The 14,338-nt window shown below is 47.1% G+C and overlaps 2 protein-coding genes across 7 annotated transcripts in view; one reads left to right on the top strand and one right to left on the bottom strand.

Annotated features, from left to right (window-relative positions):
- APBA2 (amyloid beta precursor protein binding family A member 2) overlaps window positions 1-14,338 on the top strand; it is a 289,264-nt gene that overhangs the window by 98,584 nt on the left and 176,342 nt on the right. The gene's annotated exons all lie outside the window — the stretch shown is intronic.
- Window positions 8,559-11,079, bottom strand: LOC128579796 (kinesin-like protein KIFC3). Its single transcript, XM_053581959.1, is given in 3 exon segments — window positions 8,559-8,758; window positions 8,761-9,907; window positions 9,909-11,079. Coding segments are annotated over 3 exon segments (2,283 nt in total). The 5' UTR covers window positions 10,845-11,079.

Raw genomic sequence — 14,338 nt, 5'->3', positions numbered from 1 at the left:
GGGAGGCTGAGGCAAGAGAATTGCTTAAGCCCAAGAGTTTGAGGTTGCTGTGAGCTGTGATGCTACAGCACTCTACTGAGGGCGACAAAGTGAGACTGTCTCAAAAAATAATAATAATTTTAGATTCAAAAGAAGATGCAAAATAATGATCAGAGGGGTCCCATACACCCTCTACCCAGCCCCCTTTCAGTGTTAACATCCTATGTAACTACAGGGCAATAGTAAAATTGAGAAATTGGCATTGATATAGTCAACAGAACGTACTCAGATTTCACCAGTTGTACACACATGTTTGTGTATGTGGTTCCATGGAGCTGAATGTGTAGCTTCTCATACCACCCACCATGATCAGGACATTCCAATGTGCCATAACCAAAGGACTCCCTCATGCCATCCCTTAGAAGCTATGCACACACTCACCTTATCATTCTTGACCTCTGCAAACCCTGTGCTCCCTGCCTGTGTGTTAGTCTGGACCCACATAAGTGGAAGGTTGCACTAGGTATCCGTTAGAGATTCCTGTTGTCATTCCTCATAATTTCCTTGATGTTCATCCAGTTGCTGCATGTTATCAATAGCCCATTCCTTGTTAATGCCGAGTAGCTTCCATGGTATGGACATCCCATAGTTGGTTTAACTGTTTACCTATTGAAGGATATTTGCATGGTTTCCAATTTTAGGTTATTATTAATAAAGCTGCTGTGAATATTCATGTACAAGTTACTGTGTGAAAATAAATTTTCCAGAATGGCCATGACATTTTATGAGTGGTCTAGTTTCTCCACATCCTTGCTAATATTTGGTATTGTTAGGTTTTTAGTTTAGCTATTCTCACCCATGTGTGGTGATATCTCATTGTGGTTTTACTTTGCATTTTTCTAATGGCTATTAATGTTGGGCATCTTTTCCTGTGACTGTTCACCATCTGTATATCCTCTTGGGTGAAACGTCTGTTCATAACTTTGTCTCACTTTCTAATTAGAGTTTTTTATTTTTAACTGTTGAGTTTTGAGGGTTCTTCATATAATCTAGATACAGGTACTTTGTTAGGTATATGATTCTCAAGTATTTTCTCACAGACTATAATTTTTCTTTTCATTATCGTAACTAGACCTTTGGCGGAGCAAAAGTTTTTAAATTTTAATGAGGTCGATTTTTGTCAATTTTTCCCTTTTGTGGATTCTGTATTTGGTGTTGTCTAAGAATTCTTTGACCAATCCTAGGTCTCAGTGTCCCTTTTTATTATAGTTTTTTCTAGAAGTTTTGAAATTTTATGTTTTAGATTTAAGTCCTCAATTCATTTTGAGTTAATTTTTGTATAAGGTCCAAGGTGTAGGTCGTGTTTTCTTTCTTTTTTCTTGTTTTTGTTTTTGTTTCTTTACTTTGCCTGTGGCTGTCCAAATACTCCAGTACCATTTATTGAAAAGGCTGTCTCTCTGCTATTGAATGACTTTTGCTTCTTTGTCAAAAATCAGTTAGGCATATTTGTATGAGTGTTTTCTGGGTTCTCTAGTTTGTTCCACTGATCTATGTTTCTGCTCCTTTGCCGTTACCACACTGTTTTGATTACTGTTGCTTTGAATTTTGCTTTAACCTTAAAATGTGATTAAAGAAACTCCAAGCCTCTGCTATCTTCATTCAGTTTGAAGAGCTTCTTTTGATTGATCTTTGAAGGTAGATCTGCTAATAATAAATCCTCTTTGCTTTTATTTTTCTGAGAATGTCTTTATTTCTCTTTCATTCTTTTTTTCCTTGGGTAACAGCCTTATTGAGACATAATTCACATGCCATATAATTCACCCTCTTAAAGTGTATAATTCAGTGTTTTTTTAGTATATTCACAGACTTCTGAGTCATCATCACAGTCTAATTTTAGAACATGTCATAAATTTTTAAGTCTGAACTTTGGCATATCATTGAGGGAAGGCGAGGGAAAAGTAGTCTATACCATCTTATTCTGGAACTAAAAATTTATTTGTCTTTTCAAGTGTTTTATAAGATACAGTTTCCTCTTTCCATCCTTTCTCTTATTTTTAAAAATGTATTTTTTTTAGACAGTTTCACTTTGTCTATTTTTATTTATTTTTGTTTTTTAGAGACAGAGTCTCACTTTGTCGCCCTCTGTAGAGTGCTGTACTGTCACAGCTCACAGCAACCGCCAACTCCTGGGTTTAGGCGATTCTCTTGCCTCAGCCTCCTGAGTAGCTGGGACTACAGGCACCTCCCACAATATTTTTAACTGTAGTAAAAGATACATATGTACAGATTTACCATCTTAATGATTTTTAAGTGTCCAGGTCAGTGACTGAAGTATACGTACGTTGTTATGCAACCATCACCACGTTCCAGCTCCAGAATGTTTTCATCTTCCCCAAGCTGAAACTCCATATCCCTTAAAAGAAAGCTCCTCACACTTTCATCCCACAGCCCTTGGCAACCACCATTCTACTTTCTGTCTTCAGGAATCTGACTACTCCAGGTACCCCATATAAATGAAATCATAAAGATTTTTTTTGGTGTGTGTGACTGGTTTCTTTCACTTAACATAATGTTCTCATGATGTTGTAGCATGTATCAGAATTTACTTCTGTTTTGAGGTTGAATAATATCCGACCACATGTGTACACCACTTCTGTTTATCCATTTATCTATTGTGGACACTTGGATTGCTTCCACCTTTGGGGTACTATGTATAATGTTGCTATGAACATGAGTTTACAGATATCGCTTTGAGACCCTGTGTTCAGTTCTCTTGGGTATATACCCAGAAGTAGAATTGCTGAATGATCTGGCAATTCTATCTTTAATTTTTGGAGGAACTGCCTTAGTATTTATCCCTGTCTTTTCTTTACAAAATATCAGTTGAAGATTCTAGTTTATTTGCCCTATAGCATGTCTTGCAGTCTTATTTCGGATGGATGCACTTGTCACAGAATGGAATTCCGCATGTCCCTCTGTCCTTTCTGCCCTGCACATTGGCAGCTGGGTCAACTGCCTTCGCCAGTCTTGGGTTCCATCCCTTTGCAACATTCAAGGAAGCACCTGTCTGTGTGGGCCCCTGTCCAGTATGACTGGTGTACTTACAGGAGTCCTCAAACTTTTTAAACAGGGGGCCAGTTCACTGTCCCTCAGACTGTTGGAGGGCTGGACTATAGTTTAAAAAAAAACTATGAACAAATTCCTATGCACACTGCACATATCTTATTTTGAAGTAAAAAAACAAAACGGGAACAAATACAATCACACTGCCTCATGTGGACCACAGGCCATAGTTTGAGGACCTCTGAGAACAAGAGGAAATTGAAATACAGGTACATAGAGAGGGAAGAAAATGTAAAGAGAGCAACTGTGTATGGACATGAAGATGGTTAATTGTCTCTTGCCCTTCATCCCTGAAGGATAGTAAATCCTTCTGTATCTCAAATACATTACTCTGTTCTCTTCTGCCGGTAATCATTGCTATCAAAAAGTTTTAAGATCATCTAATTTCCTTTCTCTTATATGTTATGTGTTCTTTTATTCCTAGATGCTCAATGGACATTTTTACCTACTTTTTTAAGCATAGTAACTTTATTAGTCTATGTCTTGATGTTGGTCATTCTGAGTCCATATTCTTGGGTACAGGTGGCTCTTTTAGTATGTAATTTCACAAAAATATTTTTCACCTAATGAACATTTATTTTCTTCTTGCTTTGTTTTTATGCATGTATTTCTCAAAATTTTTGTTTATGTCTTTTAATCGACACATTTAATTGTTCCTCCCTGTGGAGTACGATGGGCAGTGCTCGATCAGGGTAATGAGCGCACCTCTCACCTCAGTTGGTCACTTCTTTGTGTCGGGAGCATTCAATATCCTCTCTTCTACCTGTTTGAAAATATATAATGTATTAATGTCAACTGTAGCCGTCCTCCAGTGGCTCAGAGTGCTAGAACTCAGTCCTCCTACCTAGCTGTAATTTTGCATCCTTTAACAAGTCTCTCCCTGTCCTCCTCCCAACCCTGCCCTTCCCAGCCTCTGGTGTCCTCTCTTCCACCTTGTGAAAAGGTCAACGTTTTAAGCTTCCAAATATGAGCAAGAACACACGGTATTTAACTTTCTGTTTCTGGCTTATTCAGTCTCCTCCATGTTGCCGTGAGTGACAGGACTTCATTCTTTTCATGGGTGAGTAGTATTCTATCCTGTGTATGCACCACGTGTCACTATCCATTCACCTGCTGTTGGGCGCTTGGGTTGATTCCTTGTCTTGGCTATTGCTGCTATAAATACAGGAATACAGATATCTCTTTGCTATGCTGATTTTCTTTTCTTTGGGTACGTACCCAGGAGTGGGATTGTTGGATCATACAGTGGTTCTTTGTATTATAGTTTTTTGAGGCACCTCTGTACTGGCCTCCATAGTGGAACTCCTATTTCTATATGCTGGAGTTTCTTTGCTCTGTTTACCTTGGATAGTTGTCACTTTCTCTAGAATTCTTTTTTCATTTTCTTCCCCTTCCCTTCCCCTCTCCCTCTCCTTTCCCCTTCCCTTCCCATACAGGGTCTTGCTCTCTTGCCCAGGCTAGACTGCAGTAGCCTCATCACAGCTAACTATAACCTCAGACTCCTGGGCTTAAGCGATCCTCCCACCTCAGCCTCCCAGATAGGCACTTGCCACCACATCAGGCTAAGTTTTCTATTTTTTTTTTTTGTAGAGGTTGGCTTTCATTCTTTGAACTCTTGGCTCAAGGCGATGCTGTCACCTAGGGCTCCCAAAGTGCTATGATTGTAGGTGTGAGCCACTGTACCCAGACTAGAATTCTTTGCTAACTTTGTATTTTTGGCACTTTCCTCCTTTTTATCTTCTGTTTTTTAATGGCATTATCTGTTTTATTTATTTGCTCTTGAATTCCTTCTAAGTTAGTCTTAATTCCTAAAGTAAATGTTTCCATCACTAATGAAAACCTTTCTAATTGCTTCTAGAGTTCTAGCATTTAATTACTGAATATTTCCACTTTTGACACAGGCTCTTCTTCCATATCTTTTCGTAAGTTCTCTTACTTCATTTAAGAACAGAAGTTCTTGTTTTGATTTGCTCTGTGGGCATGCATTTTTGACATTTCTTTCTTGCTTAAAGGGAGGATATCTTGCTCATTATTCCCCTTTTCTTATAATGGTCTGTGTGGTATTTGATCTTGGAGTTTTCTGTTTTTTTTTTTTTTTCAAGTGAATTTAGTTTTCCTGAACTTCTTTTTTTTTATTTTTATTTTTTTAGTTTTCCTGAACTTCTAAGAGAACTTCTAAGAGCCATGGCTCAGGACAACTTCTCTGTATTTGTAGAGCTCTTTCTTCTGTTATTTGTGTGTAGTGTTAGCAGACACGTGGGACTTCATGAAATGTCCTAATCCCTAGTTCCCTTCCTCACTTTTACCTAGACCTTCTCTCTTGGTAGTCTCTGTCCTGTTTAATTTTGACGCTACCCTGGTGGTTTGTCCTCCTTGTGGCCCTGAGCTCCATTCTGAGAGTCCACACCCCCTCCGTCTCACTGCAGCACTTTAGCCCCTACTGTTCCAGTCCCCTCCTCTGGTGCCCAGCTTCCCTGCCAGGATCTGTTGGTTAATTGGGGGCTCCCCTGTTCTCAGATCTCTTAGGCACCCCACTGCCTCCCCTGGTTTCTTCTGCAGACCTGATAGCCATCCAGGTCTTTGTAGCTTTTACCTTGCTTGTATCTTCCTGTTTGTGGGGAAACATGCAGATGCTGTCCACATGTTTTGGGCTTTTATACACAGTTGCTCTCCCTGTTGTGCGTAGGCTTCAGGTGAGTTAAAAGCCACAGACAATTCCACCGTCTCCTTGGCTCATGCCTAGAGGCTTTGCTTCTTGCCTGCACGCTGAGTCTCTGCAGCTGAATGCCTGATCCTCAGGAGCACACCTCTTTCTTTCTGTGGTTCTGCAGCTCAGATCCAGAAAAGTGCCAGAAGGTGCGTTTGGAAGGGAAGAGACGCCACCTCTTAGTTCCTCCTGCAGAGTACGCGGGGGCAAGATATCCCTTATCTGTATCTGGTTTGGCAAGAAAAGGAGAAAAGGAAGGCATGGTTCAATCTACACGGATGCCCCGGGGTCAGGGGCGGCTATGATGAGACTCTGGGTAGGATGGACCTTGGGGATCTGTCTGCCTTTGTCCAAGCAGACTCTATAAATTCCTAGAGATAACTGGAGGTGAGTAGGAGGATGGACATCCCGTCACCAGGCAATGCCGTGTAACCCTTGGAGGGGGCAAGTATTGTCTTAAGCAGACTTGTCAGGCGGGCGAATGAGGCCTCCTTATCCCCTGGGTCCTTCTCACTCTCCCAGGCATGGCCCTCTGAACAGCTGTTATTTTCTGGCTGGCCTCTCAGAGGCCTTTGGGTCCGGCAGACCTTCTCTTAACATATGGAAGGAAACCAGAGCACAGCGGCATGGTGCTGTCTTACTTTCCTAGGGCTCTGGGACAAAGTAGCACAAGCTGGACAGCATGAACAGCAGAAATTCATTGTCTCACAGTCCTGGAGGCTGGAAGTCCAAGGTCAAGGTGCTGGCAGGGTCATTTCCTTCTGGAGTCCATGAGGGACTGTCTTCTCCCCTTCCTCTGGTGCTGGGCAGGCTGTCCTCTTCATGTGGTGTTCTCCTCTTTATGAGGACATGGTCGGATTCTGTGGTCAGATTGGATTAGGGCTGAACTTGGATACTTTGTGTGCCTGGCCCCAAGATAATTTTCAGGGAAATAATGTAGAGAGCTTATTTCATTGAATAACACTCACATTGAATCTGCTCCTGCTCTGACTCGTCCTGAGGATGCCTGTCTGGAGGGCCCCATGCTGCCTTTTACATCGTGCAAACGTTAAGCCAGTCCTGACTGGTCAAGTTGGACTAGGAGATAATTGAACTAGGTTTTAAGGTGATAAAGCAATTTTAACCTTTTATATCAAACAAAAATGAAATGAAAATTCTGCCTGGGCTCTCAGAGACGGGTATGTTTGGAAAATTGTCCCTCACCAATCAGCAGGCGTCCCACCACATCAAGCAAGATTCCTGAGCCTCCTGACCCCCTGGCTGTGCAGAGAAAGGATTGGGTGTGGCAGCCAGAAAATGGAGGTGACCCCCAGGGTGCTCCTTGGCTGAAGACACACCTTGCCCCTGTGGCCGATGAAGATGCAAAGGGTGAAGAGGCCAAAAGCTTACAACGTCCTGCATGGGGGCTGAGGAGCAGACTTGGGTCTGAACCATTTTGTAGTTCCTGGAAGGTTCCCACTCAGGTGTGGAAGCCAGAATCGGAGGGAGTGAAGTGCTCCCTCACGAGGCCCTGGTGAGGAGTTGCGTCTGCTGAGGACCTGCCAGTCCCTAGGAGGCGGGGGCGGGGCCCTCTCCCCTGGCTGGGGCCTGTGCAAATCCAGGAGCTTCACACATGCACTGGAGACCTCGCTGCTGCTTCAAGACCAGCTATGACTTCTTAGACTGGAAAGTTCTCATGTTTTCCTTTATGTGCCAGAATAATATTAACCCTTCCTGTTATCCTGCAAAACTCAAATAAGTGCTGTGCACGCTACACGGACTGCTGCTAAGTGTCTGCAGATACACATGCCAGTGAGCTTGGGAGGAATTCACATAGAGGCATATCTTAGGATTCCTCTGATTATAATTTTATTATTTATAGTTATATATTATAATCTGTACAAGTATTACGTGGGTGGCCATAAAGTTATAGGCTGGCCATAAAGTTCATGTGTAGTTTTAAATTGCATGCTATTTTAAATTGTACACAAACTCTATGGCCAACCCTGTACAACATTATAATTTATAATATCATATAAGTTATATGATATAATTAACATAATAGTAATTTATATTATTTCTATTATTATTATTTTGTGTGTGTGCGTGTGTAAAAAGGTTTTTATTTTAATAAGTAAAAATGGCTAAGTTTCCAAAAGTTCTTAAATAGGATTTCAGAGGGAGGAAACTGTCAAGAGGCCAGTGAGCAAGGAGAGCCTGGTGCCCAGCAGAGAAGGGGGCCACAGAACCCTGCCCACTGGCCTCCTGCCAGCCATAAATATAGTTCAGCCCGTGGCGGAGTGCCATGCTCTATGTACACCTAGGAACACTATGTACACACCCAGCTGTGGGATCCCCTCCTTGGGGGACAGTGGCAGGCAGGGCTGCCCTTGGTGCAACCAACCTGCCTATGGTTCCTGTGCCTGCCTAGAGGCTCCTTAGTTCACTGTAAGGAAAGTGTCTGGCCATGCCAGTGGGGGAGGGGAGTTGGGCCAGCCTGGGCGAGATTCTCCACATCCCCAGCCCGGGTGAGAGGCCCACTTCCCACATACTCCTGCCCCCACCCTGGGGGCCCAGCATTCTGCCCTTCCAGCCCATGCCATTTGCACGAGAGCCACTTTTCCTTCTGAACGTGTTTCTCATCTGAGGGGAGACAGGACAGAAGAGGAGCCTCCACTGTGGCCCCCACTTCTCGGGGTCCTGGCACTGCAAGAGGAGCAGACCAGCAGGCCTCAGGGAGCAGCTCCTGACCCATAGGCAGGCTCGTCCATCACACAGGCACCGGCCTCGACTTCCCAGAGGGCTGCAGCTTCCTATGGATGGAGCCAGGACTGCTTGTGGGCCCAGAGCTGGGGGCCGAATGGGCTCGTGCTGAAGGCTGTGGCGTCTGGCAAGCTGGCTCCCACTCTAGATGCTCCTGGCTTGACCAGGACCCCAGCTCTGCCCGGCGTGGCCCAGGGCCCAGCTCTCAGCAAAATTGAGGGAATAAAGCATCTCGCTGGTGTTCTTCTCCACGGGGGACACCTGCATCACCGCGAGGGTCTTGAGTGAGTCCTGCAGCAGGTAGGTGAGCTTGGAGTTGCGGAAGGGCACATGGCCCTGGCGGGAGCACAGGGCAGCAATAACATCCCCCAGGGCCGACAGTGACTTGTTGATGTGTTGAGCCTCTTGCAGGCGGCTGCCCTCAGCCCCAGACTTGCCCACATGCTCCGAAACTGCCAAGTCCACCAGGTTCAGCTTTCCCATGGTGCGCAGGCCTGTGCTGCAGTCCAGACCATGCATGGTCACAATGAGCTGTGCGTGCGAACGGGAGCTGTGCTCATTCAGATTGGTGAACTCCATGGTTTGGTTGGTATGGCCGAACTCAAACACCTTGTTGATATCATTCACACTCTGCACCTGGAGCTCTGTCAGCCCTGGCACGTACAGCTGCCTGCTCCCATCTGGGCACAGCCAGATCTCTAGTTTCTCCTGTGGCTCTTTCCCCAGCAGGTCCCTGAGGGCCTTGTAGATCTCCGCGGCTCTGACAGTGATGATGTATTCCCAGGCGGATGCCTTCTCCTGCACCTCCGAGAAGAGCAGCTGCAGGGCCCGCTGGTTGATGCCAGGGTTCTCAGGGGTCCCCTCCATCGCGTATGTCTTGCCAGCACCTGTCTGTCCGTAGGCAAAGATGCAGACATTGAAGCCATCAGTGCAGGAGGTGATCAGGGCTTGTACCTCCTGGAACACATCCTGCTGTGATGCCCGTGGGGAGAAGACCTTGTCCAACTCGAAGGACACAGGCTTGCCCTTATGCAGCAGATGGATGATGGAGTCGTCATTGGGATCAAAGGTCACAGCATTGGTTGCCTCGGGTCCTTCCCCGTCTTCTTTGGTGACTGTCTGGACACGAGCAATCACTCGGATGTTCCCTTTCAGCTGCACGAGCTCATTGTGGCACTTCTTGAGCAGCTGCAGCTCCCGGTGGTACTTGAGCAGCAGCTCCTGGTTATTGCTGTTGACCTCCTCAATGGCCTGGCCTAGCTCCGCCTTGACACTCCTGAGGGCCTCCTGCAAAAGCAACGGGAAGCTGCGCACCTGCCACTTGAGCCCATTGTAGTCGTGAGTGAGGGTCCGCAGGTGCTGGCTGCAGCATCAGCAGGTTGGCCCAGCCACCTGCCAGCTTCTCATGCACGGCCTTCATCTCCACCTGGGCTCTGGCAAGGGCCTCCTCGATGGCTCAGTTCTTATCCTCCTCCAGCGACTGCATCTCTTCCAGCATCTGTCTGTGTGCCTGCTCCAGCTCTGACTCATACATGGCAATCTGTGCCCGAAGCTGCATGGTCAGCTGATGTGAGCTCTGCAGCTGCTGCTCCATCTCCTTCAGCACCTGCCTCAGCATGGCCGCCTGCTCCTGCAGGTGCTGGTTCCAGGTCTGGGACTCACTGAAGGCCTGCTTCATCTTGGGTGACTCCACCTCCACCGTCTTGATGACATACTTGACAGGTGGGGACTGGGCCCTTAGGCTGGCAATAGTCCCATGGCTGTCGCGCAGGTGCCGGCTGAGCCGCGCCTCCTCCTGCGCCTTCTCAGCCAGGCAGTCCTTGAGCCACAGCTCCACCTCTGCCAGCCGGTCAGTCTTCTGCTGCACCTCCAGGTTCAGCTCTGACAGCATGCCTTTGTTCTCTGCCACCTCCAGCTGCAGCTGGGACAGCTTGTCGTGGAGCTGGGCACTCTCCTGGCTGTGCTCACAGCCGGGGCAAGGGGCCACTGGTGTCGCCCGCAGCTCCTGTAGCTCAGCCTTGCAGCGCTGCATCTTCTGCCTCAGCTGCTCATTCTCCACCATCAGCAGGTCCCGGTGCTTCTCCAAGTCAGTGCCCCCCAGCTCTGATCGGAGACGTCTCACTTCCTGGGCCTGGCTGATGAGCTTCTCCTTCAGGCTTTCCACCTGGTTCTGCAGCTGGGTGGATGTGGCTGGCTGGTCACTGTCGCGGAGGGCCAGCCACTCCTGTAGGATTGCCAGCTCCTCTTGAAGCTGGGCTTTCTCCTCCTGAAGCTGGGAAATGGTTTTGACCATCCTATGCACTATGGGGCCGCACCTGGTGGCCCCGACAGGGTCAAGCACCTCCTGATGCCAAAGAGCATCCCACCTGTTTTCTCTGCATTCATGGTGTCACCAGCTTCCTGGGCCTCCCGGTCCCGCCTGGGAGCCGGAGCCTCTTCAGGAGCTTCTCTTCTTTCGTCCCCTGACTCTTGCTCTTGCACCCCTTTTCCTGCAGGGCCTGCTGCACGGTCAGGTAGAGCCCGCGTGGGCTCCCAGGGCCAGTCCAGTCCACACTAAGTGCTAGAGCTGGGCAAACTGCGCTCTGGGCACTGGAGTCCTCGTCACCACAGACCAGGGTGTCTGTTCCACGCCCAGTTCTCAACCTCCCCAGGCCAGTGTGTGGGAAAGAGCAGATAGCCGGGCTGGCTGGGGCTGGGGCTGGGGCTAGGGCAGGGCGAGCCATCCCTGGTGTGGGCTCCCGGGCCCGGCCCACTCTCCACAGGCCCTATAGCGAGGGTGTGGCTCCCAGGTTCCACGTCCTGCAAGAGGGGACCATGGCCCGGGGCTCAGCAGCCTCCTCCGGGCACCAGGCAGCCCTGTAATCCTTTGTGTCCAGGATTGCTGGCAATCTGTCCAAAGTGCTGAAGGCTAATTGCACCCTTGTCTCTTGTAGGCCTGTAAGCCATGACCCCGTGTCTCTGAAATCAGGATGCTTCCCAGGGAAGGGGTTTGGAGTTTGGCAAGAAAATCTTCATTGGAAGGGCCAAGCCAGTGCCAGCCGGGAGCCGCCTCTGGGCCCATGCTGGGGTCTCTCTCCCACGCTCTCCTCTGCTCTCTCCTCAGCGCCCAGCTATTCCAGCTCAGCCACACTAGGGCTGGAACCACAAACATGGCAGCCTGCCGCCCGCTCTCTCTGCCAGGCTGCAGGAGCACAATCTACTAAGCCAGAGCCCACAGCAGCCTGTGCCCTGGAATTTTCTGCTTGGTTCATGAATTCCTAGCTAGCCCCTGAAACGGCTTTGGTATTGAACAAGGCAGGCATTCAGTCTTTAGTTCAGCAATTAAAAGGCTTTGCAGACAGCATGTTCTTTAGTATCCAGAGAATGGCCCAGGTGATGAATAAGGGTCTTGAAATGTTGCCCTTTGAGTTTTTTTAGCCAGCATGCCTCTTCATCAAGTACGTTTTCCTCTGCGAGGGAGAGTACACCCTGTGAGGCAGAGGTCTTTCCTTATCCCAGCAGCTTGGTCCAGGGCCTGGCATACAGGTGGAGTTGGGTAGATTCCCAGCCCCTAGAGGGAATGTTTTTGAGTCTCCTGTGCCTCGGAAAGATGAGGGGGACGAGAGCAGATAGCCTGAGCAGATATAGACACCCACTCCTATCATGGCCATGACCTCCTAAACCTGTGCCCACCCCCACCCCATTATTATTTTTTTTATTGTTGTTGCAGTTTGGCCAGGGCTGGGTTTGAGCCCGTCACCCTCAGTATATGGGGCCAGCGCCCTACTCACTGAGCCACAGGTGCTGCCCCTCTATTATTATTTTTAAAAGACAGTTTTGGAAACACTCTACTTTTTCTATGAGATAAACTCCAGGTCTACCTCCTGTCACTTTGAAATGCCTGTAAAGCCCATCCTGGTGTCACAGAATTCTCACCATTGTCAGGGAGGCTGCTTTCCGAAAACTCCATACAGGATGAAGCAAGAACATTCTGATTCTTCTCTCTTTTGTTGAATCAAGAACAACAACAAAGCCCAGGGTGAGAGTTAAGTAGGTGAAAGGGGCATAGGGAAGCCCCACCCGAGTGCTACCCTTTCTCTGCCCCACACCCGATAGCAGGTTTATTTGAATTTCCAGGCAAATGCATGTCACCAGTGTTGTGCCTGGACATCTCCAAAGCTGCGTAGAATGCCCCTCAGACTACACCTGACGCCCAGCCCCCTGGGGCAGTAACCCCTGCAGCCCTTTCACTGTCACTGTGCAAATTGCTTCTTCTGTTTTCATTTCATTTTGTGTCAGCGTTCTTCAAAAGTTAATTATCTCAGGGCTTATAGTTTCCAATCTATTTAAAGCGGGTAAGAAGTTGTTTTTATTCAAGATTTATATCTGTGCTAACAGTGTCTTTAAAAAAAACAAGATGAAGATATTCCTATAGGATAATGGCAGCCACCCAATGGGAATATTTCCACATAGACCCTGAAAACCATCCGGTCAACCAAGAGAGAGAAACAGGTTTCCCATGGTGCATGATTAGAGCATAACTAGGAGACAGTTACTGGGCAAATCTCTGCATGTAGATGACGAATAAGCTGCTGTTGTCACCGGCAGACTTCCAGGAGCTCACACAGCCGAGCGACAGTTAATTGAGAGGAAGCAGGCAGGCTTGTGCAGAAGCAAAAATATACCCCAAGAAAGGGAGCGGGCAGACTCAAAAAAGAGCGAGTGCCCCAAACCTTGAGTGGTTTCTGTTTTTATTTGTTAAAGTCCAAGAATGCTGTGGGTCAGTGTTCATTCTGTTCCTGCTTAGAATTTCCCTGTTGTTCCTATAAGCTGGGTGGTGGTGGTGGTGGGGTGTCAAAACCACCATGTTAACACTTGTGATGGTATCAGGGTGCGGTCACTCTGTACCTGGGCAGCGCTGGGAATGAATGGTTCTTTTCTTCTTCCTGTTCATTTAAGGGCTGTTTGTTCTAGCTCGTTGACTAAGTTTTACCTTCCCTCCTACCTAACTGACCAGCCTCTCTAACACTAGGACAGGGAGGCTGTGTTTTATTTATTTTTTGGGCTGATTTATTTTTATTTATTTTTTTAATCAAGTCAGATACACATAGATCATGAATACATTTATGAATATGTGGGGTACAATGTGTTGATTTTTTTTTATATACAGTCTGATGTGGTTAGATCAAACCGATCAACATAGCTTTCACCTTATTTGCTTGATTATTGTGCTAAGATGTTTATGTGCTGCACTTGACAAATTTGATGTGTACCCTTGTCATATGCTCCATAGGTGTGGTCCCACCTTTTACCCTTCCTCTGTCAAGTCTCCCCTCTCCCCTCCCTTCCCACTATGCAGCCTTAAAAAAAGATGGAGCCTTTACCTCTTTTATGTTTACATGGAGGGACCTGGAACATACTCTCCTGAGTAAAGTTTCTCAAGAATGGAGGAAAAAGTATCCAATGTACTCAGTACTTCTAGGAAACCTACTTATATTTACTCACACTTTCTTATGAAAGATAGAACACAACTATAGCCCAGAATGAAGGAGGCTGTGTTTTAGAGCACAAAGCTGGGTCAGGATGGTGCATCAGAGAGTCGGACTAGGGATGATGACCTTCACTGGTTGATTCTCAGAAGGGGAGGTTCCTGCTCTCATTGAGGAAGTACTGAGAACAGGTCTGAAATGTGTCAACTTAGGGTCTTGGCTTTTGTTTGTTTGTTTTTTATTAGTGACAGGGGCTTGCTCAGGCTGCCGTGTAGTGGCACAATCACTGCACGCTGTAGCTTCAAATTCTGGAGCTCAT

The sequence above is a fragment of the Nycticebus coucang genome, chromosome 2, assembly GCF_027406575.1.
Source record: "Nycticebus coucang isolate mNycCou1 chromosome 2, mNycCou1.pri, whole genome shotgun sequence".
NCBI lineage: Eukaryota > Metazoa > Chordata > Mammalia > Primates > Lorisidae > Nycticebus > Nycticebus coucang.
This window is presented reverse-complemented; position numbering and strand designations above follow the sequence as displayed.